At 52.0% G+C, this 23,511-nt stretch overlaps 9 protein-coding genes across 9 annotated transcripts; 5 read left to right on the forward strand and 4 right to left on the reverse strand.

The window, feature by feature from the left end:
• Positions 1 to 1,481: 1,481 nt before the first annotated feature.
• Positions 1,482 to 2,019, forward strand: BDZ99DRAFT_458461 (uncharacterized protein). The gene is made up of 2 exons (XM_033718919.1): positions 1,482 to 1,950; positions 1,999 to 2,019. The coding sequence occupies exon 1, from the start codon at positions 1,623 to 1,625 to the stop codon at positions 1,839 to 1,841; it is 219 nt and encodes a 72-aa protein (XP_033583579.1). The 5' UTR covers positions 1,482 to 1,622; the 3' UTR covers positions 1,842 to 1,950; positions 1,999 to 2,019.
• BDZ99DRAFT_566422 (uncharacterized protein) lies at positions 1,482 to 5,505 on the reverse strand (the record flags this gene model as incomplete). The annotated part of the gene is made up of 6 exons (XM_033727580.1): positions 1,482 to 1,950; positions 1,999 to 2,114; positions 2,188 to 2,900; positions 2,945 to 4,416; positions 4,501 to 5,241; positions 5,473 to 5,505. 6 exons carry the CDS (start codon positions 5,503 to 5,505, stop codon positions 1,870 to 1,872), a joined length of 3,156 nt encoding a protein of 1,051 aa, XP_033583578.1. The 3' UTR covers positions 1,482 to 1,869.
• A 1,604-nt stretch (positions 5,506 to 7,109) lies between these two features.
• BDZ99DRAFT_494412 (uncharacterized protein) lies at positions 7,110 to 9,110 on the reverse strand. Its single transcript, XM_033723308.1, has 4 exons — positions 9,034 to 9,110; positions 8,605 to 8,744; positions 7,612 to 8,115; positions 7,110 to 7,456 (listed from the first exon to the last, which is right to left on the reverse strand). Exons 1-4 carry the CDS (start codon positions 9,082 to 9,084, stop codon positions 7,354 to 7,356), a joined length of 798 nt encoding a protein of 265 aa, XP_033583580.1. The 5' UTR covers positions 9,085 to 9,110; the 3' UTR covers positions 7,110 to 7,353.
• Positions 9,111 to 10,478: 1,368 nt separating this feature from the next.
• BDZ99DRAFT_494413 (sodium transport ATPase) lies at positions 10,479 to 14,475 on the forward strand. Its single transcript, XM_033723309.1, has 3 exons — positions 10,479 to 10,759; positions 10,809 to 13,020; positions 13,069 to 14,475. The coding sequence occupies exons 1-3, from the start codon at positions 10,557 to 10,559 to the stop codon at positions 14,101 to 14,103; spliced, it is 3,450 nt and encodes a 1,149-aa protein (XP_033583581.1). The 5' UTR covers positions 10,479 to 10,556; the 3' UTR covers positions 14,104 to 14,475.
• Positions 14,476 to 16,185: 1,710 nt separating this feature from the next.
• Positions 16,186 to 17,852, forward strand: BDZ99DRAFT_494414 (uncharacterized protein; the record flags this gene model as incomplete). The annotated part of the gene is made up of 7 exons (XM_033723310.1): positions 16,186 to 16,369; positions 16,500 to 16,536; positions 16,616 to 16,673; positions 16,727 to 16,794; positions 16,848 to 17,132; positions 17,201 to 17,296; positions 17,376 to 17,852. The coding sequence occupies 7 exons, from the start codon at positions 16,186 to 16,188 to the stop codon at positions 17,749 to 17,751; spliced, it is 1,104 nt and encodes a 367-aa protein (XP_033583582.1). The 3' UTR covers positions 17,752 to 17,852.
• Positions 17,853 to 18,125: 273 nt separating this feature from the next.
• On the forward strand, positions 18,126 to 19,565 carry BDZ99DRAFT_458467 (small COPII coat GTPase sar1). Its single transcript, XM_033718920.1, has 5 exons — positions 18,126 to 18,171; positions 18,348 to 18,479; positions 18,558 to 18,569; positions 18,649 to 19,014; positions 19,072 to 19,565. The coding sequence occupies exons 1-5, from the start codon at positions 18,153 to 18,155 to the stop codon at positions 19,110 to 19,112; spliced, it is 570 nt and encodes a 189-aa protein (XP_033583583.1). The 5' UTR covers positions 18,126 to 18,152; the 3' UTR covers positions 19,113 to 19,565.
• An 84-nt stretch (positions 19,566 to 19,649) lies between these two features.
• On the reverse strand, positions 19,650 to 21,096 carry BDZ99DRAFT_407601 (TAF-domain-containing protein; the record flags this gene model as incomplete). Its single annotated transcript, XM_033716484.1, has 2 exons — positions 19,650 to 20,677; positions 20,727 to 21,096. 2 exons carry the CDS (start codon positions 21,094 to 21,096, stop codon positions 19,650 to 19,652), a joined length of 1,398 nt encoding a protein of 465 aa, XP_033583584.1.
• Positions 21,097 to 21,418: 322 nt separating this feature from the next.
• BDZ99DRAFT_140328 (uncharacterized protein) lies at positions 21,419 to 21,826 on the reverse strand. Its single transcript, XM_033712682.1, has one exon. It carries the CDS (start codon positions 21,792 to 21,794, stop codon positions 21,558 to 21,560), a length of 237 nt encoding a protein of 78 aa, XP_033583585.1. The 5' UTR covers positions 21,795 to 21,826; the 3' UTR covers positions 21,419 to 21,557.
• Positions 21,827 to 22,494: 668 nt separating this feature from the next.
• BDZ99DRAFT_515202 (uncharacterized protein) lies at positions 22,495 to 22,803 on the forward strand (the record flags this gene model as incomplete). Its single annotated transcript, XM_033724948.1, has 2 exons — positions 22,495 to 22,725; positions 22,780 to 22,803. The coding sequence occupies 2 exons, from the start codon at positions 22,495 to 22,497 to the stop codon at positions 22,801 to 22,803; spliced, it is 255 nt and encodes an 84-aa protein (XP_033583586.1).
• Positions 22,804 to 23,511: the final 708 nt, after the last annotated feature.

The following is a 23,511-nucleotide window of genomic DNA, read 5'->3' on the forward strand; positions in this document are numbered from 1 at the left end:
GTACAAATCTTATTTAAAAGCCCAATGTCTAAGCGTCTTCGTTTGCTTTGTCCAAGCCATTCTTCCCCACAAATTGCTTAAGCCTCGGCGGCTAGTGTTTCGTTTCTTGCAGCTCCAGAGTGGACCGAGCTCGTCGTTTTACGTGAGAAGGATCGAAACGATCTGCAACGGACCGGGACACTCCACTCTCTAACAGGAAGCTATTGAAACTTCGGGAAGACCGAGAGCCCAATCGTGGCGTCTTGCGACTTGAAAAGCTTGAGCCCTACGGAGCATAAGAAACATCGAGTCTAAGTTTGCGAACTGCGAGCTTTGAATTAAAGTGCCTTCTTAGATTTCAGCATGAAAGGAGTCCTCACAACTCAGCTACTATGGGGGACTCACCTTCCGCATTAGACAACGCAATTCGTATTACTAAGCAGGGGATTACCACACACCAATTTATATACCACGGACTGTCCGACTCCGCCACATGAACGTTCATGATTTCGAAGATCGATTTCGTAGAATAGATGGACCACTCGGGGTTACTCACTTAGGTACTTTGCCTCATGTTCGCCCTCTCGTTATACTTCGATCGCAACCCTACGCATATCGCCTCATTCGGAACCATTCTGCGAAATCCGTAAGCGACGGTAAGCATTAAGGGAGGAGCGCACAAGACTGCAATTTCAGAAGCTTGGCTACTTAGCTTACTTCATTTATGCTGAAAACACGAACCTCGGTGGATAACAGGTAGTACGATATCCCAATGTGCACCCAAGCAATTTCCTTTCCCGTTCAGGGAACTGAGCTGTTCATGCTCCAACCTGAGCTGTGGCTGTGCTAGGTGAGCGCATCCTGAGCCGAGACAGAGCAGCTCGTTGGAACCCAGTTTTGGTGGGGTCATCACCCTGCCTCAGAAGGCCCATGTCCGGGTCCATAGACCTACTAGGTTCCAGGTTCTAGTTTCAGGGCCCAATTCTCGAGTAAACTTACCCACCAATGAAAAACAGCCTGACGCTGATCTGCGCCACTTTATTATCCATGCAAAGGTAAACCCATAAATAGCTAATAGGTTCTGTGAGTTCAGTGTATGAGCTTATGAAAAAGGAAAGTATCTATTGATTTAACTACGGACCAGAGGCAACTATATATTGAGAGAAAGCCCCCTTGTCACGGTTCTTAGTCGGCAGGAAGGCCCTAGCTAGCTTGGACAGGCAGACAGGAATGATAATTGTATTTACTACGTATTCTACGCAGCAGCGGGCAGGCAGGCTGAATAACAAGATGTAGCTCAAGGAGCTACATAGATTCTAAGGGGCGACCGTAAAGTATCTTCTTGCTAAGCCGCTACGGCCGGAGTATCACTCCTCTGTTACTAGCATTCTAATTGTTAGCAACTAACAGTAATACATAGCAATTTGCTGTAAACTGGGGCTATGGTCCTAAACTGTAACACCCCTAAGCTTCTTAGGAAGTGTAATTATAGAGAAAATGATATTGGCGATGTTGAGCTAATTAGGGCCTATCACTTAACCCGCTAATGTGCAACGCTCGGGCGAGAACTTTGTTCTTAGATATACCAACTCATTGACTCGCTGACGCAGTTTTCAAGCAAGCGATAATATGCGCATTATGGGATGGTTCCTGTTGCATTGGCATTAGCCGCAACCCTTGCAGTCTCCCAGGCATCTAGAGCTTTGCAGTACTTCAGCGGCTCGGTTGCGGATCTGCCCCTAACGACTTCATCAGGAATTTCGACCCAGGTTCGTTTGTGCCTTATGGATACAAAGGCTCAAAGCAACATGCATCAAATTCGGCTTGGCTATGCTGAGGTGCCGGAAAAGTGGACGGCATGAATTGTACTTCACCCACTTTAGCTCATCCCTAACCTGAGAAAACAAAGCAGAAAGTTGGATGATAATCTGTCAAATCAACCACCACCACATCCACCGCCGCAACCACCGCCTATGATATAGTCAGTCAAGAACATGTTTAACATAATGGTGAGCTTACCTCCACAGCCTCCACCCCCGCCGCCGCCACATCCTCCTCCACTTCCACACGCACCTGATCCCCCGCCACCACACGCACCTGATCCCCCGCCACCACACGCTCCAGAGCCCGCACAACTACCTGCAGCAACCCCGCCACCACACGTCCCAGCCGCACAATTGCCATAATCCCCATCCCCAACGGACATACAGGCCGGGCTGGCCACGTAAACGCCACCACCACCGCCGCCATACGCCATAAACGGCGTAAACGCAAACACTCCAGCCGTCAGCGCGGCAGTCGCGCCAAGCGCGCCATAAAGCATGACTTTGTTCGCCGCAGAGCTCTTCCCACTCTTCGCCGCTTTCCGCGACGCCTCATCATGCTGACGCTGCAGCCGGTTCATCATCTCGCCACGCTCAGCCGCTAGTTGCGGGACGCGGATCGCGCTGTGCGTCGAAATATGCGGTGCAGTATACGGATCAGTATGCAGATTCGCCTCATCCGCACGCGCCGATACAGACCCTTTCTTTCGACCGAATATCTTCGACGACGCACTTGTGTCGTTCGACTCGCGCACTGCGGCGCAGTACCAGCACGCACATTCCGAATACACATCTCCAAACTTCTTCTGATACACCTTCGAAGTCCACTCAAAAGCGTTGCTGAGTTTCGACTCATCGATCTTATCGTCGTGGTCGATGAAGCTCTTGCCGCTGGTCAGACGCATAGAGTAGGCATAGTAGTGGGGCGGAGACAGTTGGTGTGTGTGCCACGCAAGGTCGACGTCGAGGGTTGGCACGACGGTTTTGCCGGGATATTGGGCGAAGAGGGAGAAGAAGCGCTCATATTTGACGATGAGACGTTGCATAATGTCGCGCGTGGTTGGGGCGTGAAGCCAGTTGATTTTATGCATTTTTTGGCTGTAGGAGTTAGCTAGAGAGGCCTTAGGGGGCAGAGGGCTTACATGAATTGGCCCTGTCGAATAACTGCGCCGGCTAAGTCTAGAGCAAAAGGTGAGGAATTGCCGTAGTATCGTGCCATCATACGTCTAACTGCGATTCTCGCTGGCTTGCGAACTAGATTAGCCTTCTTTGGGACACCATTGACCGAGTACGTCAAGGCATTCCCCCATTTTGCATTCTTGGCATTGTTGGCTTGCCTGATTGCAGGAGTGATCAGAGCTGTGACCTTATCCATGCCGAGATCACCACCAGCGTTGCCATTCTTTCCTAGGTTGTCAATGTCCTTAAGCATAATTTGCTTGATCAGAGAGTTAGGGAACAAGTTGTTCGACGCCAAAGGGGCAACCTTGACCATCTCGGGCAGTCCCTTGAGAGACAAGATTGTCCCTGGCAAAGGAGTATCATTTGACGCAAGATTTTCGACGTCTGTCTTGAACTTAACGAACTCCAGATATTTGTGGTTGATGATATTGCTGCAGCCAGTACACTTGAACTTGAAGTTGGGCTCTGCGAAGCCTTCTCCACCGCCAAGAACATCTTTCAGTTCATACGCAATGCCCTCTTTCAGTGATTCGCGTTTCGAGGCCCAAGGAACGTCGAGAATGGCCCGACACTTCGCACAGCTCAGCTTCTTCGTATCAGATTCAGCAAGGTTATCCCATTTGCGTCTCGTCAGGCCCTCAAAAGCCTGGACTGCCGCCAACGAAGGTCTATATTCTAGAGTGTTAGAATCAATTGCAGAATTGATAGCCTCCCACGGGAATCCAAGAGCCCAAAAGTCCATCTTGCCCAGTCGCACACAGTCTTCAGCAAACGAGCGAGGATTGAGCATATAGGCATGCCAGACCATAAGCACATCCAGAGGCGGCAACCGCTCAGCTGAAAACGGAATTTGAAACCGATGCTGGAAACTTGCTTCGAACAACCTCCCCCCAGAACCTTCCATATCAATCTGCATCAACTTCCGCGCTGGCTGACCACATCGTGTTGCAGGCGCACAACGCGCCCACCATGCCTCGAAGCGATCGACAGCGCGAGTGACATAAACGGCCCAGCGCTTCTCTTGAACGAGGTCAATTTCTCTCACTTCGTTGGCGTCATCCCATTCATTGATAGGCCGTGCAAGCGAGTCTGGGAAGCCGAACAGGTCATCGGTTTTGGAGACGTGTTCGCGGAGGTTGTAGAAGCATTCGAGGACTTCGAGATGAGCGAGACAATGTCCGACAGTCGGGATTGGCGCGTTTCCAGGCAGATCGAGAGCGAGAGATCCGATGGCAGAGGTCAGCCTGGATGCATCGGGGTCAGGAGTTGGTTGAGAAGAGTACTGTGGTGGCGGCGAACGCCCACGAGATTCATTCTTCAGAGGAAAGTCCACTGGTGCTGGATTTTTTGCATCCTTGGGATCGTTCGGCACGGTTGAGACGTACTCTGGTCCAGGGTAGACAGATCCAAGAATTTGTGGGAAGTATGAGTCCTGCTTGATCCCATGTGGTGGGTCAGGAGTCAGCAGGACAGTCGAAGCCGGAGAAAGTGGCGATCGGCTTGGACTCTATGGTACCTCTGGCGGTTCGGTTTGGCTCATGGCGGCATTTGTAGGCGGACTTAGGCTCTGGGATGGTGGCGGCACAGGTTGAGGATGTGTGTATGAAACTAGCCTATTTGGAGTAGGATCTGGGGTGGAAGCCGAAGCGGGAGCCGGAGGTGACGTTGACACATGCGCCAGTGGAGCATTGGGTACCGGGGCATGGAAAGCTGGAGTTGTCAGCGGGGGCGGTGGCAAGGGATATCCAGCTGGATTGTATGCCTGTGGCAGAGGATATTGATAAGGTTGAGCATACTGCTGTGGAGCATGCGGTTGATGGGCTTGATATTGATGGACTTGATATTGAGATGCCGCCTGGGTTGAAGGGGGTTGGTATGTCTGTCCCCATTGTTGCGGATTTTGACCAGGAGGATATTGCAGGGCTATATTTGGCGGTGGATAGCCGCTATATCCATACTGTGGCATTCCATACGGCGGATATCCAGGATACACAGAGTATTGGGCCGTAGGCTGGACTTGGCCATTCTGACCTTCTCTTGCTGGCGCTAATGAAGTCGTCGCAGGAGGCCCAAATGGGGTTGGTTGATAGGGATACTGAGGAGCTGCTGGCGAGTTGTAGCCATGCGCCACCGGAGGAGGTTGCTGCGGAGGTTGCTGCGGAGGTTGCTGCTGCAGATATTGCTGTGATGGTGTTGCACCTGGCAATTTTGGAGGCTCAGGAGTTTCCGGTTTGGTCAACTGTCGTCCAAGTAACTTCTTCATGATTTAGGTGAGCCTTCAAGGCCCAGAGTAGTCTGTTCTCCTTGTTTTCAGCTGTCCCCAGCTAGAGAGGCCAAGCCTCTAGAGGGAACAACAAGCAAAACCAAGGCCGATAGAAAAGTCTTAGCATGCTCGCGATCGGGCGCCGTCCAATTCTTAAGTCTAATTATGAAGGGGAGGGCGTGGAGGGGGAAGGCTGGACCGTTTTTTGGCTTGACCGGCTGAAACCTGCAGCTCAGCTGAACCCAAATCGCAAGCCATGATTGGGGTTTGGGCACCAGGTGGCTGATATAGCGAAGAAAAGCAGCTAATCGTGTCGTCCGGCATTCTGTTGGGGTCTCACAAGCTGAAACAATGAAATTTACTTCACAACAGCAGAGCTCTCCAATATCAGGCAGAAGGCACGCCCGCCCAGCCCCCTCGTCTCCCCGCACACCCTGCTGTCAGGCCATGCCGCGCCATGTGTAATCTTCCCCCGATTCACTCGCACGCTGCCCTGTCCCCGATCGCGACCTGCCCCGCCGTGAAAACCGACAACCCCAACTTGCGCCGCCGGAATTAATAAGCTCAAGGAGCTTGTTACCAAAAATCGCTCCACCAGAGATATGAACACATCACAGCTAGGCGCCGCTATAGGAGTGTCACCAACGACAGCCTACAAGAAAGCCGGGCCTTACAAATCGAATAAAGGCAGAGCGCCTACAGTGGTGTTTAGAACGCAAGGAGTGGCTATCAAGAGTTTATGTTTGGGGGTGTTTCCTATACGATAGAAAAGGCCCATGCCATATCTGGACCTCTGAAACAGCTTAGGAGCGTAAGCAGGCGATAAAGGAGTTCCAGGTTCTCAACAATTTACTAGAGGAAGGCCCCAATAGTGAGTGGGATTTAGTTAATCCAATGTCACGCCTGGGCGCTACTTGTGCCCGTGAAGGCCCAAAGCCGGTATGGAAGTTTACTAAGGAGACGCTAGCTTTTAGAATAGAAGTGATCACACTGTGGTAGTCTGTGTGTCTGCTATTCGTAGTCGAGGTAAGAGCAAGCCACTCCGATGCCGCTGCACGCGGATGTTCTTAGCAAATGATTAGTTGTGATTAGCATGATCAGGGTATTGTAGAGATGGCAAGTTGACTGCCGTCTTTCCGACCGTCTCTAGCATTGTTGAGATACAGGGGACTTCGAAGGGAACGTCCGGATGGTTAGCCTCTACTCTCCTGCTGGTTACCGCGTCACGGGCTAGCACGTGACACGAGGTTCGAGAGTGAATAAGTGGACATTAGAAGGAAGGTAGGCTTCTGAGGTTTACAAACCGTATGGGGCCTTGATTCAGGATCCGGGGCAGGTTCGAGGGCCCCTTCGCTAAAACTTGACAATTTCTGGTGGGTCATATGAGACTGCGAAGCAGCGGGTGAGCGAAGGTGAGTAGACCTTAGGAAACCTGAGCCAAAGCTGAGCCGAGCCTGAGCAGCGGGGGTCGGAGGGTGTGCACATTGGGGTGTTCTTGATAGCGTGCTGATATCAGCGTGCTAGGCTACCCATGGTACCTGTGAGCTCGTCGATCTAGCCAGGTTCAGCCAGATCAATGCTATTGTAGCGCAATGATGGTCAAGTGCTGAGTGGAGCCAAGTACCGTTCTTCCTTGTCCACCGAAACTCGCAACATCAGTCTCTTGTCGGCCAAACGGGCCCACCAGCCTGTATAATGTCAACCAATGCGGACGAACCGACAACTCCTCCATCATGAAGAAAGCCCAGTGAGCTCCTTCAGCTGAGAGCCCCATGCTTCAAGGAGCATTGACGGCCAAGGGTCATGACTAGGGAATTCAAAGCTGCACTCCGGTTAGTCGCAAAGGATAGGGGAATTTCCTTGATGTTAGTATCAGCCAGCCATGTGAAAGGCATTTTAAGACTCTATTGATCCTTCCACCCCCAAGGTCTGACTTGATGCCAACTTCTCCCCACTAGACACTCTCTCGCTATAGATGTCAATATGTTTTATCCGAGCATTTCATGGCCACTGCTACTGTCCATATACTTTCTTTTACCTCCGTACTTGGCTTCAGGCCCCACCAAGATCTACATCAACCAAGTGCCGGAATACTCCCTCCTCTCGTCATGCGCTGAAGCGGAGGTCCGTACGATAGTGCGCGACATGAGTTCCGGCTGCGGCGACGGGGGTCAGAGGACATCCTACGGGTGCTTCTGCTTCCAGAGCTCTGCGATCTTCAGTAGCATAATTTCGCGGGATGTAAGATCAAGCTGCGCGCAGGATCCTGGGCAAGCAACATCCGCGCTGGAAGTATTTAGCAGCTATTGCGAACTAGGTTTCGAAGAGTTGAATGCGACAGGTAGGTTCGATACGAATTCCAACCTGCCATAACGCGTACTGATTAACTCAGGCTCATCGACTATCTCATCAGCCGCAGCTATAACAGCACCATCTTCCCTCTTTTCGACCGCACGTCCGGCGTCAACGCCCTTCCCGAGCACAGCTCGTGCTACCGCTACGTCAAACTCTTCCGAAGGGTCTAAAAACTCCTCGAGCCGCACCGTTGCCATCGCCGCCGGAGTGAGCGTGCCTGTAGGCGTAATAGCCCTCGGCCTTCTCGCCTTGGTCTTTTTACGACAACGACGCCATGTGCAGGAGAAGGAAGGACCACCGGTTGAGGTAGACGCAGAACCGCACACAGGATTGACGGAGATGGTGGGTTGGCCCGAAGCGAGTGACAGAAAGCAGTCAACCCCGCAGGAACTGGAGGCGACGATGGCGCCGGTGGAGTTGGAGAGCCGGAAGGAGAAGGGGCAGAAAGAAGGGTAGTATGCTTTAGGGGTGAAAGTCGCGATTATGGGAAGAGGGAACTGGCGGCATGAGATCCTGAGTATAGTTTGGTCAGCGCATGCTAAGATTAGGTGTGGCTTAATTGGTTGAATGACGAGAGATAATCACGATTCATCACGAGATTTGGCTCCCTAGTTCCCATTCGTCCTTGTCCACGCATCATTGTCAAAGCAAGACTTCAAACTTATCGTGTTCTCCTGGATTTCTCGTCTAAAACAACACATCGCCATGATGGCTATAACGAAGAGTTTTAGAAATGACTCGACCCTACCCCATCGCCTTCTTGACCGCAAAGCAAGACGAAGTCAGACGACAACTTTCCCAACTCACGATGTCATGAGCCACACGTCCAAGCACCAGTGGTGTCCATGGATCCAATCGGACAGAGGCCGACCCGGCAAAAGCATCGAGACCAAGTTACATACAGTACAATACATACGATAGCGCGTCTGGCGCTATCACGGTTGGTCCGGCGTAGGATTTGCATACGCCACGATGATGCTCCGAACGGCAGAAGGAACTTACTCCACTTTATTGACAGCGATCTTCGCGGCAGCATCCGAGTCAGAGCCGGCGTTTACTCCAGCTCCTGAAGTTGTTTGTGGTTCTACGTGGCAGCTGTAGAATCCGCTGTGTGCCTCCGGTCGTACATGTGCAGTAGTACACTGTAGTGCAGTATTTGGGTGCTCTCAACAACTCAGGTACCGACGCATTGGTACGACTCAGAGCTCTTTGATCGGACGTCGGAAGAGCGGAGAGTCCCAGCCACTCAGTATTGCGTCTTGTTTTCCGGAAACCACACAATGCAGCGGCGGAATTAGACAATTGTATCGTGAATGTCTCAATGCCGTTCTAGCCACTGATCTGGCCCCAAGGGACAAAACGTATTTGCGTCATCAGTCCCATGGCATCCCGCCACTGGTACCTTATTGGTTATTAATGCCTCGAACTGACACGGCCTTGCATGGGACAACATATAGGACACGCCGAAACAGGCATGGCCATGGCATAATAGGAAAAAGCGGTGAGGCCTGTGCGCAGCTGCTCAGCTGCATCGAGATCGGCCACTTCCAGCATCGTGTATATAAAGTTCGTGATCGGCTGTGATTTTGCTTCTGTTCATCGCCTCTCTAGCCAGTCTCCATACTGCAAGCCTTGATCGACCGCCTCGCTCTACTCGCTCTAGCTCGCTTTCTGTCGTCCCGCTAACCAAAGTTCGACGATCTTCAGTCAAGATGCCGCATCTCCCTTTCTCAACTACTAAAAACTCACCACCTCCTTCGATAGTTCTGCAGCCAGAACCAGGTCTTTCATCCCCTTGTGGGCAAAGCTCAACGCGTTTCATGAACTAATATGATACCATCTAGAATCTCCAAAGCAGTCCCGTAAACTCTTCGAGCCTAAAGACACCGCGGCGGCGTATCGGGGTCGATATGCGGCGTACCTTGCTGCTACGTTCAATATGAGTCGTGAAGCGGCCCTCGCGGAAGCGGAACACCAGCTTATGCCCAGGAAGGGGAGTGGCTTTAGTGAGCAGGAGATTGAGGGTCGGAATAGTTGACCTCGGTGGCTTGGTGTTGAGATGGAGAAATTTGTGCAGGATCAACTGGCGATGAAATGAATTGCATTTTTTCGGTTGGGAGTTTGGGAACATTGTTAGGCAGGAGGCGACAGGACTGGGCATTGATTGCTAAAGGGATTCCATATGTATCCGCAAGCCGTCATTCAGGCTTGGTGGAATCCAGGAGTGAGAGGAGAAACAACCCCGGATTATCTTACCCGAGGTAGTCCAAAAAGAAACAAGGGTCAATATCACGTGATCTTTACCGTTTTACTCCGTCTCAACTCTCTTTTGACGTTGCATTCCTCGTCATGACCATCAAATCTGTAAAACTTTCATCTATCCTCTATCAACATCTTGTCACAAGTTGCGCCATTTCAAACGCTTAAGAACTACGCTGCCCAGCTGCTTAGCAAGACAGATGCTCGTTGGTTGCCTGGCGCCGGCTCATCACTCACCCTTTTCTCCACCCTACTTTGCTACAACCCATGCAGAATGCGGTATCTCGTCACATCCAACATCTCGGCGTTGAAGCGGAGTCGGCTCACTATCTCTTGCTGTGTTGGCCACGTTGAGCTGGGAAAGCATCTCAGTCGAACCTTTCAGAACAAACAAATTAAGACTTTTTTCTTTCTTCGCAAGTATGATGGGCCTTGCAACACTTCCTGGGTCCACTTACTTACCGTCCATGACTGCCACCCCGCTTGCAATGGTTGTTCAGTCATCATTCAATTGGAAGGCGTCATTCGCCCATACCAAGGTTATGGGAGGCCTGGGCGGGACCCTTCCACGTATCCCGGCCGCTGTTGTGTGCTACCCCACCCGCATTCCCAATCACTATACATCGACCCCCACTGCCGCTCATTCTTCCTCAACTCGCTCCTCGCGCTGCGAAGACAGTCTTTATCTTTATTGAATGGGCGAAGAGAACTCCCAAACTGCAGCTGAGGAGTCGACTGAACCTCCTTTATGCCGTCCCGAAGAAGCTCGAGAGAAGGAACAGACTGTGCTTGACGTACCGAATGAAAACGTACATAATGCCTGGACTAACAAGCATGTCAAAGTGTCTCATACCCTTGAACCCGAAACCGTTGCCGGGCTATTGGACGCCCATCTACAGTAGGGTGATGGACTTCGAAAATACAAACTTCTGCTAACCATCATTCAGACAAGGACTCACTTCGACCGAAGCTGAATCTCGCCTTCGCGAACATGGGCCTAACCTGCTTAAGGAAGCTAAAGGGGTTCCCGTGTGGGAAATTCTGCTGAGACAGGTGTCGAACAGCCTGACTGTTGTTCTACTTGCGACTATGGCCCTAAGCTTCGCCATCAGGGATTGGACCGAAGGCGGCGTCATCACCGCGGTGATTGTCCTCAATGTTGTCGTGGGCTTCCTGCAAGACTACCGTGCCGAGAAGAACATCGCGTCCCTGATGGCCCTCTCTGCCCCGACAGCGACGGTCGTCCGCGATGGACGCACTATGAACATCAAGGCAGAAGATCTCGTCCCCGGTGATGTGGTCAAACTATCCGTCGGAGACATCGTTCCTGCAGACCTGCGCCTCTTTGATGGCATAAACACGACAGCGGACGAGGCTAATCTCACCGGCGAATCGCTTCCAGTCTTGAAAGATCCAATTGCGATATTCGCCGATGCAGACCTCCCTGTTGCAGATCGCAGCAACATGGCTTTCTCCCAGAGCACGATGACCGCAGGGCGGGGGACAGGCATAGTCGTTTGTACTGGTATGGACACTGAAGTGGGAAAGATTGCTGGCATGCTTCAACAACAAGACGACACTCAAGATGTGGAAAAGAAACAAAACAAAGCTATGCAGAAAATGAAGTCCTTCGTTCGTGGTGTCAAAAATATTCTCGGCCTCAATGGAACTCCGCTTTCCGCCAGCTTAAGCAAGTTTGCACTCCTGCTGTTCGCTCTCGCAATACTTTTGGCCGTCATCGTCTTTTCAGCAAACTTGTGGAAATTTCATGGAGAGGTCGTAATTTACGGCATATGTGTTGCTGTGGCCGTCATTCCAGAATCTCTTCTTGCGGTTCTTACTATTACTTTGGCAGTTGGAAGCAAAGCTATGGCTAAAGGAAATGTCCTTACCCGAAACATCCAGGCCTTGGAAGCTATCGGAGGCGTCACGCACATATGCTCGGACAAGACTGGAACTCTTACCCAAGGGCGAATGATCGCGCGGCAGGCATGGATCCCTGGTACAGGCGTTCTCTCAATTCACGACTCAACCAAGCCATTCGACCCAACGAACGGATATGTGAAGCTGGACGACGAGGAAATCGACAGAATCAATCATGTTCCAAGCCCAGGGATGTCCCTGCTCATGCGAACGATTGCTCTCTGCAATCTATCTTCAGTTCAAAGACCACAACCCTCAAAGAGCGTTGAAAACTCTGATCCAGAACAAGAGCCATTTTCTCAAACTCAAGTGGACGGAGCCGCTCCCCCTGAGAAGTCTGCGCAACCCACCCAAAACAACGAATGGACAGCTATTGGAGAGCCTACGGAGATTGCTCTGCACGTTCTCGCACTACGAGTGAACATGGGAAGGGCGGACGTCCTCAACGACGACATGCAGCACGCAGCTGAGTTCTCCTTCGACTCCGCCGGAAAACGGATGACTGTGGTATATCGAACCCCTTCCGGCATGGAAGCTTTCACGAAAGGAGCCGTCGAAATAATACTACCACTTCTAGCCTGTTCGGATCAGGAGAAGCTAGAAATACGGTCCATCGCTGACGAAATGGCTGGAGAAGGCCTTCGAGTACTTTGTGCCGCCCACAGATCACTACCCAATGGCTTTAATCTATCCGATCGTAAACGTGTCGAGGCCATTCTTGATCTCGTCGGTCTTGTAGGCTTGTACGATCCGCCACGCCTTGAGACCGCTGACGCTGTCCGCCGTTGTCAGCTTGCGGGAATCAGCGTACACATGCTCACTGGAGATCACATTCGTACTGCGACTGCCATAGCTCACGAAGTTGGAATTTTGCCATCCACGGTACCACTGGCGGATCATGGCAAGGTGATCATGTCTGCGGAAGCTTTCGACAAACTATCAGATGATGAAATCGATGCCATGGACAATATGCCTCTAGTGATAGCTCGGTGCAGTCCCACTACGAAAGTCAGAGTTGTGGAGGCCATTCACCGCAAGCAGGCTTTCTGCGTGATGACTGGGGATGGTGTCAATGATTCTCCGGCTCTGAAACGTGCAGATGTTGGCGTCGCAATGGGCTTGAACGGGAGCGATGTTGCTAAACAGGCCGCGGCTATGGTCCTCACCGATGACAACTTTGCCTCGATTGTCAAGGCGGTGGAGGAAGGTCGTCGACTGTTCGACAATATCCAGAAGGTATGAGTATTCCTTCGAGCTGCCAGCGTAATAGCTAACTTCCTCTAGTTCTTGCTGCATCTGCTCATCTCCAACATCGCTCAAGTCATACTCCTCTTGGTTGGCCTAGCTTTTCAAGATGATGGAAGAAAGAAAATCAATGGAAAGGCGGAAGAAAAAGGAAGGCATTCCGTCTTCCCCCTTTCACCTCTGGAGATTCTGTGGGTAAATTTGATCACTTCATCGTTTCTAGCACTTGGCCTTGGCCTTGAAGAAGCTCAACCGAACATCATGTTCCGTCCACCTCACTCACTCCGCATTGGAGTCTTCACCTGGGAATTGATCATCGACAAGTTTATCTACGGCACTTTCATGGGCGTTCTCTGTCTTGCCGCGTTCACATCCGTTGCTTACATTCCTATTGGAGGAAACGGAGCTGTTGGAGTTGGAGTAAACCAAACCGATGGAGGAAACCAAACCGATGGAGGAAACCAAACCGATGGAGGGAACCAAACTTATGGGGGGAACCAAACTTTTGGAGACCTCCTTGGAGAACTCCTTGGAGGAAACTACACTGTTGCAGGAAACCACACTGTTGCAACACGACTAGGTTATGGCTGTAATGAGGAATGGAACGACACCTGTGATGGTGTTTTCCGAGCGCGGTCAACTACTTACGCAACGCTCACCTTCCTCCTCCTTGCCACCGCCTGGGAGGTTAAACACTTCTCTCGGTCTTTGTTCAACCTCGACCCCAGATCAGAGCATGGCGGACTCTTCTCCGTATTCCCAACCGTGTGGCGTAATCAATTCCTATTTTGGGCTGTGATCGCTGGGTTTGTCGTCGTTTTTCCGGTAATCTACCTTCCCTTCATTAACAAGAATGTCTTTAAGCATTCCCCCATTCACGAGGAGTGGGGGGTAGTGCTTGGATGCTTGATCGTCTACGTCTTGTTGGTGGAGATTTGGAAGGGAATTAAACGCCGCTTTGGGATTGGCAGTGGAAAGTACCGACTCTTGACCCGCGAGGACGCGGAGAGAAGAGCTGGTTTGGAGCACGTCAAGCAAGAGGGCTCTAAGGAGAACGCGGCGGACGAAGTCTAATAATTCCTACATGTCTCCTCGTCACTCCCTAGGTACTTTCAGTACCGTAACGACTTCCTAATATTATCATTCAGTCTTTATCTAGCTTTTTGTTGCTTTTGAATGCCTATGGTCACAGTGTGCGATACTATGATGCGATGGTTGCGAGCTTCTCATGTTTTATCGTCCAAGCTGTGTCTGAAGCACCACTCTCGAAATAAGACTACTGTTCATGTAGCTCCCACGCCTGCCTACCTCACTCGAAGAAATCAGGCTGAAGTATGAGCTTCCGCTGCCGTGCGCTAGATCATGATCCGCTAACTGTTGGCATATGCGGCATCTGCCACAGAGTTTGCGATGGCGAGGAATCAGGTCGTGGTGGCTAGGAAGGGCGAGACTGCTTTTCCGTCGTCTACAACGGTGGTGAGAAGACTGAGATTTACGAAGTTCCCACTTACCGTAGCCAAGGTCGCTTGCAGACGAGAAGGATTTGAGCAATAATAAGAGAAAGACGATTATTTTTGGACGGACATCGGCTGTGACTGTGGCGCTTGTGGCTGTGAGTAGTGAGCCGCCTTCAAGGTTCTTTTGACGACGACCAGGCGATCCGTCTCCCGAACAGGTCCCGACCTCCGCGCGGCTCCAACCACAACCTTGTGAACTACAAACATACGAATCACGGTTATGGCGTTGACGCCACGCCTGACGCTACAGACACCCGCAGCTATGCAAAAGTCGAGTCATGATCCTCGCTTAAAGAAAGACTTTAAAGGTCATCATCAGTCCCAGCACAACAGCTTTCAACGAACTTCTCAGGCTCTTGTGCCAAGCCGATTTCCACGTTGCGGCAGTTGTGAAGCCTGTTCTTTTCGAAACGAGACGTGTCGTAGGACCAGGGGCGTAATTGTGCCGACCCCGGCTTTGTGAAAAATCTTCCTGCCCACCAACGGTAATCTGACTGAAAGGAAAAGTAAAAACGGTCCTATTGGATCGGGGCTGCCAGCCTCAACAGGAGGTCTGCTCCCCATGATACCTCCCCGGAGTGCGAGAGACAACGACCTTGAGAGACCAATGGGCATTACACCGGACGCACTCGAAAGTTACTCCGACGGTAGACTTTCTGTCTGCTCCTGAATTTGCCATCTTCGTCTTTGCAGACCCCTGGATTGAGGAACACCTAGATACTGACCGCGAAACTTCGAGGAACGAAGAGTGAAGTTCACTATCATATCTGTTCGTTGAATCCACAATAGGACTTGTGTGCTTTAAGCTTACCCCACGTGTCCGGAATCCATTCCTCCCGGACTCAGGAGACGCAAGCGATCAATGCGAGTCAGTCTGGGGTAAACCTTATTGTACCTACGCAACGCCATGTTCCGGGGAACTGCCTGAAGCTGGGGAAATTTGCGGCAAGCGAAGTCTTGCATACATATCAGGATCCACAAATCCATTCCTTCAGCATTCCCATTCGCGTGGTCATGCCGGATGTAATGCCGCCCTGGTCCGTGACCATCGATGTGTCTCTAGGGTTGCTTCATACAGCCCTATGTGGACATACATACGCAGGAAGTGGGTTACAGAGCTAATGCATGGCTGTCACTTTCATTCCGTCTCTGAGCGCTCTCATGCAAGTTCTCATATGTCGTTTCCTGCCCATAGCTTCTCGCCTTCTGCATTCTCTCACTTCTTCTTATTCTTCATATCTCCAGTTGATTCGTGTATTTTTCTCTCGGAATTAGCGTTGATGCCGGCAGCCGGTTACAGTGTATTCGCCTTCCCTTGATGCTTTTGACTTTTGGAAGTCCAGACTGTGTCAGGTATCTGTGTACCCTGTGGCAGATCACTTCGTCCAGTCTTCGAAAGTACGTTACTCTCCGCGATTTGACGCTCGGCATGTCAGCAGGGCTTACTCGCAAGGACGTCGATCAAGCTAATGACTCTCACCCTTGTGCTAGAGGGCGATAACACGTGGGCATACAAGACCTAGCTCTCCAGCTCTGTCCCCTAGATTTCCTCTTGCTGTATATCGGTCTTCATGGTGTTTCACGGGAGTCTTTCCAATACACTCTTTCTTACTCTACATCCTGTCTACAACGAATCATAATGAGTGTTCCTGGAGCTATAGCACCTCCTCCAGGCGTTACACCGCACTTCCATGGACCGATGAACGACAAGCAGAAGCAGGTTGCTACCGCAGCCTCGGTAAATATGGCTCTCTCAACCCTGTTCCTGGTTCTCCGGCTGTATACACGTGGTATCATCGTAAGGTCGTTTGGATCGGATGACTGTGAGCGCTGCCAAAAGATCTATTTTTGTTAAGACGGACAAGGTCACTAACACATCCCAAGATGCGGTGATAATAGCTTGGGTATGAGTAACGCGATTGAGATTATAGAGTCTAGTCTGAGATTTCGTAGGCCTTTGCTGTATCGTTCGCCTCTCTTTCTTTCCCTGGTAAGTCTACACACGAGATGAAACGGATATGACGCCTGGGGTTTATTTATCTTCTAACGAAATGTGAAGCAATACACAGCGGGTTTGGAAAGCATTTCTGGGACATACCAGTCACTGAACTCCATCCATTCCTACAGGTAGGCCGGTGATGCCGTCATGAAGTATTTCATATAAATTAATTCGTCCCAAGCTCATAGGAACGATAGCCATTGTCTACGTCTGGGCAACTACCATGCCTAAGATATCGCTGCTGCTTTTGTATGGCTTGTGTATCATTCTCAATGGTCAGCAGTGCTGACAATATCTTGAAGATATCATCGACTAACCCCAGATAAGACATTTCGGCTCGCCATCTATGTCTTAATGTTCATAATAACGGCCTTTACCATCTCCCATACCATAATCGTCGCCGCTGGATGCAGCCCGCTCGACTCTTCAAAGTCGGGATGTCTAAACACTCTTTCGTTTGCGGCAGCAGTGATCAACATCATTTGCTATGGTTTCGTAATGATCTTACCTCTTCCTTTGGTATGGAGCCTACAGCTACCCCACAGGCAGAAGATTGGCCTGGGACTACTGTTTGCTGGAGGATCATTGTAAGCTCTTGATACAATGTTCCAGTCGCTTTTCTGTCGTTGCTAACTCGGTTCGTTGTCTTGGATAGAGTGATTATTGCAAGTATCATCAGAGTCCGGCTCGCGAAGGCTTTGCAGGGAAAGAAAGACATCTCTTTCGCGGAGGGTGACATTGGTATTTGGTCGTAAGTATGATCCCGGTCTTCCAATCACTACTATTCCCTTTGCACATTTTCTAACGCTGAAGATTCTACGTCACTGTAGACTCGTAGAAATCAATGTCGGAGTAATATGCAACTGTCTAGTCGTCATGAAGCCCTTCTTCCGCCGACACTTAGGCAATATTTTAGGTTCTTCAGGAGCGGATTCGCATAATTCGCCTTATTCGTTCAACATTGGCTCCGTGTTCTCTCGCTTCAAGAAACAACAACGCGAACCACGGTCTTATCGCCTCACGTCTCTTGATAGATCAGGTCGTCCTGGAGATTCGGAGTTGCAAATGCCGCAGAGCACACAGAGGAGTATTACTGTTAGCCATACCTACGAGGTCACGGCGAACCGGGGCGAGTTCGATACGGAGAGTACGGAGGATATGATGAAGAGTGCAGGGCACGAACGAGCGGGGAAAGATCTGGTTTGAATAGGTTACATGCATCACAGACTCTGTTTGACCTAGAGAAAGATAGGACATTAAATATATGAATCAATGGAAATACTGCCGTCAAGTGAAGTAGTCCGAGGCTGTGGCATGCTCGAACTGCATCCATTGAATTTACCTCTACTATCCTTCCCGAAAGACCTCTACTCTGCTCAAATAATGACGTTAGTGCACATATCTTCCGATCGGTCTGCTCTTTCTAGGATACCCCAGAAAAAGATCAGGAGACAAATACTTGGCGTGCAATTTGAGGTCACGTGCACGCCAAGCCCCAAACTTCCAGCTTGCATTTCCACCAGCAGCACGGACAGCCAACATTAACTTCAAGTTCCACACTCGCCTTACCCACACCACCCACTCTGCCCTCAAACAACCATCTAGCCATGTGGATAGTAAACTGGTGCGCTCTCCACGCCTTCCTCCTTCTCCTCAATACTCCCACTAACCTCGCCGTAGGTGTAAGCAATTCCCCCGGCGATCCTCGCATGCTCCGGCTAGGCTTGCGGTTCCATGATATAACAGGCCCGTACACTTGAAGAATAAGAAGGAAAGCTGATCTGATGGTGCGTGCGGGACAGTCTTCGATGTGCTTGCCAGCCTGGGCCTGCTGAACAAGCACGCCAAGCTGCTATTCCTGGGCCTCGACAACGCCGGCAAGACGACGCTGTTGCACATGCTCAAGAACGATCGGGTTGCGGTTTTGCAGCCAAGTAAGCTGCCCTCTTACCCCCCCAAAACCATCAATTACATGTATAGAGAATGTAGGCTAATAATGTTTGTGACCACAGCTCTCCACCCAAGTACGTCCCTCACGACCCCCAACTCACCCCACCTCCACAAGTCTCGCTAGCCACTAACCACCATTCCCACCCGCACCAGCCTCGGAAGAGCTCTCCATCGGCAACGTCAAATTCACGACTTTCGACCTGGGCGGCCACCAGCAGGCGCGCCGGCTGTGGCGCGACTACTTCCCCGAAGTATCCGGCATCGTGTTTCTCGTCGACGCGAAAGACCACGAGCGGCTGCCCGAGAGCAAGGCCGAGCTCGATGCGCTGCTCTCGATGGAGGAGCTGTCCAACACGCCCTTCGTCGTGCTCGGCAACAAGATCGACCACCCAGACGCCGTCAGCGAGGACCAGCTGCGCGCGAGCTTGGGCCTGTACCAGACGACGGGCAAGGGGAAGGTGCCGCTCGAGGGCATCAGGCCGATTGAGGTGTTTATGTGTAGTGTGGTTATGCGGCAGGGTGAGTGCATGATTCGAGAAGTGACTGGAGTTTGGGAGGTTTGCTAATGGGGGATAGGTTACGGCGAGGGGATTCGATGGCTCAGCCAGTACGTTTAGGTGACGCCGAGGCTGCCGGGAGCTGGAGAGAGAGAGGCGAGGTGAGGATCAGATTTGGAGGGGAGGAGCAGGGTCGCTTTTCCAAAGGGTGCTGGCGTTTGGCAGCAACTTTCACGAACATATGATCTCTACCACGACGACTTCTTGCACCCTAGTAAAGCGATTCGAGAGAATGAACGGTGGCAAGCAGACAACACGCTTTGGTGCTTTTTCTTTTTGGGTGGCATGAGTAGAGCTGCGATTTCAAGACTGCTGCAATCAATCAATCAAAGTCACATTACATCGTTATCCGTTTTCGCGAGTACACCTTTTTGGATCGCTAACGAGGCTCAAATTTGGTATTCAATTCTTTCGTTCGAGGGCTATCTCTATCCGAGTTTTGGATGTACAGTACAAACCAGAACCCACCTGAGAAAACAGCGTGCTACAGATGCACCCCTTTAAACGCCGCACCACCGTCCTTTTCCGGCCGCGAGAAAACTCCGGCGAGTAGCCAAATGACTTAAGGAAACCTTCCCTCACATCCCCCATAACCAATCACAGATTAACATCCGCCTCCAGCACCGCCGCCACAAGCTTCGACCGCCCGCTCACCAGAACCCGCTCAGCCAGCACATCTCCCACCTTTTCCGCCAGCCTTTCGCGCACGCCCTCCGAGCTGCCGACCCCGTTCACCATGCCCACGACGCCGCTCTCCAGCCGTATCAGGCCCTGCATCAGCACCCGGATCACCATCTCAGCCTCGTTCTTGCGGCTCTCGTCTGCGAGGCCCTCCTTCAGGATGCTGTCGTAGAGCCGTAGGTTGGGGAGGAGCAGCAGGCGGACGCCGTCGTGGCCGGAGATGCCGAGCAGCCCGATGACGGCGCCGTAGTGCGTGCCGAAGGGAATGTCGGGGTTCATGAACACCTTGAGGCAGGTGCGCGCGATGCGCGGCTTCAGGGTGGTGGAGGTCTCGGCGTAGCGCTTGCAGACGTGCGTGAGGATCGAGGCGGCGAGGTCGCGGAGGGCGAAGTGGGCGAGCGAGTTGGAGGCATGGGGAGTGGTGCCGTTGGTGGTGAGAGAGTCGGAGGTGTTCGTAGTTGTAGGGGGTGGGCCCAGGTGCTTGCCGATGAGGCAGGTTAGGACGGGCGGCACGATGGATGGAATGTAGGGGTCGAGGTAGATGGTGGGGTTTGAGAGCAGCGCGGCGGTCGCTTGCATCATCTGCGTCAGCACGAAGAGGTTCTTCAGGCTGTGTGTTACTTTCTCCGCGAAGAAGGTTATGAGGTATGACACGAGCTGGTGGATGCCAGGATCGGTGCGGAGGGAGGCGAGGGCCGCGTTGCGCCATTCCTCGTTTGTCTCGTCAACGAGGGCGCTGCAGAGCTTGTTATAGAGCTCGATGGACTCTTTGCTGAGGACGTGCTTGATCTGCGGCTTGGCGGCGATGTTGTCGTTGCCATTGACAGCTGCGAGGTGGGGGTTTGCGCCTGGTCCCTTGGGGAGCATCTCGGTATGTCGTGAGTCGGCGGAGGTAGGGTTTTGGGGTATCGAGGGCTGCACGCCTTCTACCGCTAGCCAGTGTGCTGCGATCTGATTAGTCTGGGGCTTCCTTGTTGGGAAAAGGTGTCGTACCGGTGAAAGTGATCTCTTTCGGGACTTTTGGCAGCGGCGAGTTGATCATCTTCTCGAAGTCCACCTCCTCATCCTCAACGTAGTAGAGCGGCTGCCCTGGTCCAATTGACGCCTCCCCAAAGCGCAGTGGTCGCGTGGACTCGTAGCCGTACAGCGGCTCAACGTTCAGCACGCGCAAAGCGTTCGAGATGTCCTGTGTGCCCAGCGTCGTCCGCTTGCCGTGGCGCATGAACTTCAGGGCCTCCTCCAGCACCTGGGTGATGCGGAAGTCGACATCCCGGGCCAGCTCGTCGACCACGTTGTCGCTGAGCGCCTGGATGCCCACTGATTCGGCGACGTCCTTGATGTTGTCGGGGTTCCAGACCGACATGGTGGTAAGCAGAGGCGTGTCGGAGGGTCGTCAGGGCGAGCAAGGCCCGCTGGGAGTCGACGTGGTGGCACGGCGGCGTGTCGGATGGCTGTGGTGTACCACCAGGTGGGTTGGAGAGTGCCAGCCCTATGCAGGGGACCTGAAGGACATTCCGGTTCACTGCATGAAAGACGCGGTCGGCGCCGTGTTGCTCCGGCAGAATTGGGGTGGAAGCAGAGTCGGCGAGTCGGGGCTGCTGTGGTTATGCGCTGGTGGGCCGCAAGAGGTGGCGGCGATGAGTGAGGTGGAGGTGGTGCGGATGGGAAATGGTGAATGGCGGACAGCGGAGGTGAAGTCGGTCCTGCTGCATAAATGCTTGGCACCAGCACATGTCCATGCAGGTGCATATTTCCAACCTCAGCCCGTCAACCTCACTCTTCTCCTAGCCAGCCTCACCCCTCATCGACTCAGTACGCGCATCTTCAGGCCCGCATCAGCTGTCTTCTCATCCTGGGCAACGCAGACACCACGGTTCTGATATCTCTCTCGCGTTTGCTCCTGCACAGCATCCATACAGGCCTAGTTACATGCAGCAAATAAATGCTCCACAAACACCATGTCCTCGGCTTACCGCAACGAGATATCGAGACTAATTGTAGAACCCACGCCTCGGAGCACCTCAAGGCCCGCCGGACCATACGCCTATAGCACAGGCCCATCTCGCCGGCGCGCTCTCACGCCTTGTAGAACGGCATATCAACGGCGCGGGCCGGCTAGCTGCATGCCTCTTTCTCAGTTTGACCGCCTCTTAACACCCAACACTTCGTTGAATAGCGGCCACGATGCGTGGAGGTGACTCCTTGCTGCAGACGGCTCTGCTTACTGCTTCCCCGGACGAATGAGACTGGCTGTTGCTATCGTCATGGGCTGGCGGGCCCCATCACATTCCCACCAACTTTGCCAGCAACTACTGCAAGCTCCACCACGCTGCTTGCCCGACTTCGGTAGCTAAATTCCAGCCACCGTCGCCCGCTGGCTCGAACCTTGTCGGGGTGTTCGCGTGTTTGTGCTCGCCGTCCACGCTGTCGCCCGCCCTCGCCTTCCTAACCTCCAATCTCCCTCTAGGATGAAACGACCTTTCCCGTCTTCCCGCCGGGCCGTTGCGATTGTCGAGATTTGCTTCAGCAATCGCGTTATGTGTTTGCCCGGCGCGCTGTACCTTCTCTTCACCGCTCCAACTGGCTACTTAGGTACTTAACGGCCACTAATCCATTCGTACTTCGCTTTCAGAGAAAACACTTCGATTGCACGCACGCTAAGACCTCCCGTCGAACATACCTAACGCTCCGGGCCTTTCGCTTTCGGGTTTCCTACCTCCTTCGCTATTCTTGTACTTCCTTCTAAGTCGTTTAGGACATCATGGTTTTCGCTGCCGAGTCTCTTTTCTCGCCGTATTTCGAAGACCGTTTGATAGCCACCAAGTTTGCACAAACTCCGCCGATTGCCATGCTGCCAAAGAAGACCTCTTTCCTGGAAATGCTATTCTCTTCTCGGCAGAAGTCTCGAGGAGACCCTCCATCGCCCCCTCCTCAGCCTCCACCAAGTCCGACTGGATGGACCGGGAAAATAGTCAAAGATGACACGGATGTGGTACGTACAGACCATGAAGAAGCCTATCATGATTGCAAGCTCACCAGCTGTCAGATCGCTCTTCCAGGGTGGTACTAGTAGCGACCGGCATCAGAGCAAAGGCGACGGTACCACACCTAAATGTCTCGTGGTAACTTCCAACTGACGAGGGCCCAGAGCTTTATTACACCCCTACGCCTTGAACTCGTTATAACTGTTGGGGAGCAATGAGGACAATTATTCGAAACCTACCGTCATTATTCAGCAATCCGTCGTTCCTCAAATGCGTCCACCTTTGCTGTCGCTACCCCTAGATGGGGTTCATTCCTCAATCTCCTCTTTCACTACCTTCTCGGCTTTCAGTTTCTTTTTGTGATTCTCTCCTAGTCGTTGCTTCGTTGAGACTGAGACTTAGAATGGTTGGATTAGAGCAAGAGTGCGCAAGCAATTTCAGTTTCCCTCCCTCTTCCCTCTTACTGTACTCCAACCAAGATACTTTTCCCAGCTATATTCTAGCGCACATTCTGAAGTCGACTTCTCTCGAGAGCGACCTGGGTTGAATTACGAATATCGTAATTTCGCTACGTTCCTCATTTGTTTTTCCGGTATGTTTAGTTGCTGTACACATTTGGCTAAGAATGCGTTTTGTGCTACAAGCAAGGGACGTGCAACCGTGCATGTCATCAACTCTCTTTCTTTGTCTCTTCCCAATGGCGTGAAACTTCTCTTCCTAACATGCAACCACTAATAAACTCTGTCTGTGTACGGCTAATTCGTCCACCACCCCGTCTACTCCCTTTGTCCTGC

This window comes from Mytilinidion resinicola, assembly GCF_010093595.1.
Source record: "Mytilinidion resinicola strain CBS 304.34 unplaced genomic scaffold BDZ99scaffold_2, whole genome shotgun sequence".
In the NCBI taxonomy this organism is placed as follows: domain Eukaryota; kingdom Fungi; phylum Ascomycota; class Dothideomycetes; order Mytilinidiales; family Mytilinidiaceae; genus Mytilinidion; species Mytilinidion resinicola.

Coding starts and splice junctions, on each gene's coding strand:
- BDZ99DRAFT_458461 (XM_033718919.1), top strand. CDS start 1,623: ATGGTTCCTGTTGCATTGGCATTAGCCGCAACCCTTGCAGTCTCCCAG.
- BDZ99DRAFT_494412 (XM_033723308.1), bottom strand. CDS start 9,084: ATGGCCATGCCTGTTTCGGCGTGTCCTATATGTTGTCCCATGCAAGGC. Junction 8,745..9,033: donor GTTGTCCCATGCAAGGCCGT/GTCAGTTCGAGG, acceptor ACTGCACTACAG/TGTACTACTGCACATGTACG. Junction 8,116..8,604: donor ATCGCTGTCAATAAAGTGGA/GTAAGTTCCTTC, acceptor AACTATACTCAG/GATCTCATGCCGCCAGTTCC.
- BDZ99DRAFT_494413 (XM_033723309.1), top strand. CDS start 10,557: ATGGGCGAAGAGAACTCCCAAACTGCAGCTGAGGAGTCGACTGAACCT. Junction 10,760..10,808: donor CTATTGGACGCCCATCTACA/GTAGGGTGATGG, acceptor ACCATCATTCAG/ACAAGGACTCACTTCGACCG. Junction 13,021..13,068: donor TGTTCGACAATATCCAGAAG/GTATGAGTATTC, acceptor AACTTCCTCTAG/TTCTTGCTGCATCTGCTCAT.
- BDZ99DRAFT_458467 (XM_033718920.1), top strand. Junction 19,015..19,071: donor TAGTGTGGTTATGCGGCAGG/GTGAGTGCATGA, acceptor AATGGGGGATAG/GTTACGGCGAGGGGATTCGA.
- BDZ99DRAFT_140328 (XM_033712682.1), bottom strand. CDS start 21,794: ATGGGCCTGTGCTATAGGCGTATGGTCCGGCGGGCCTTGAGGTGCTCC.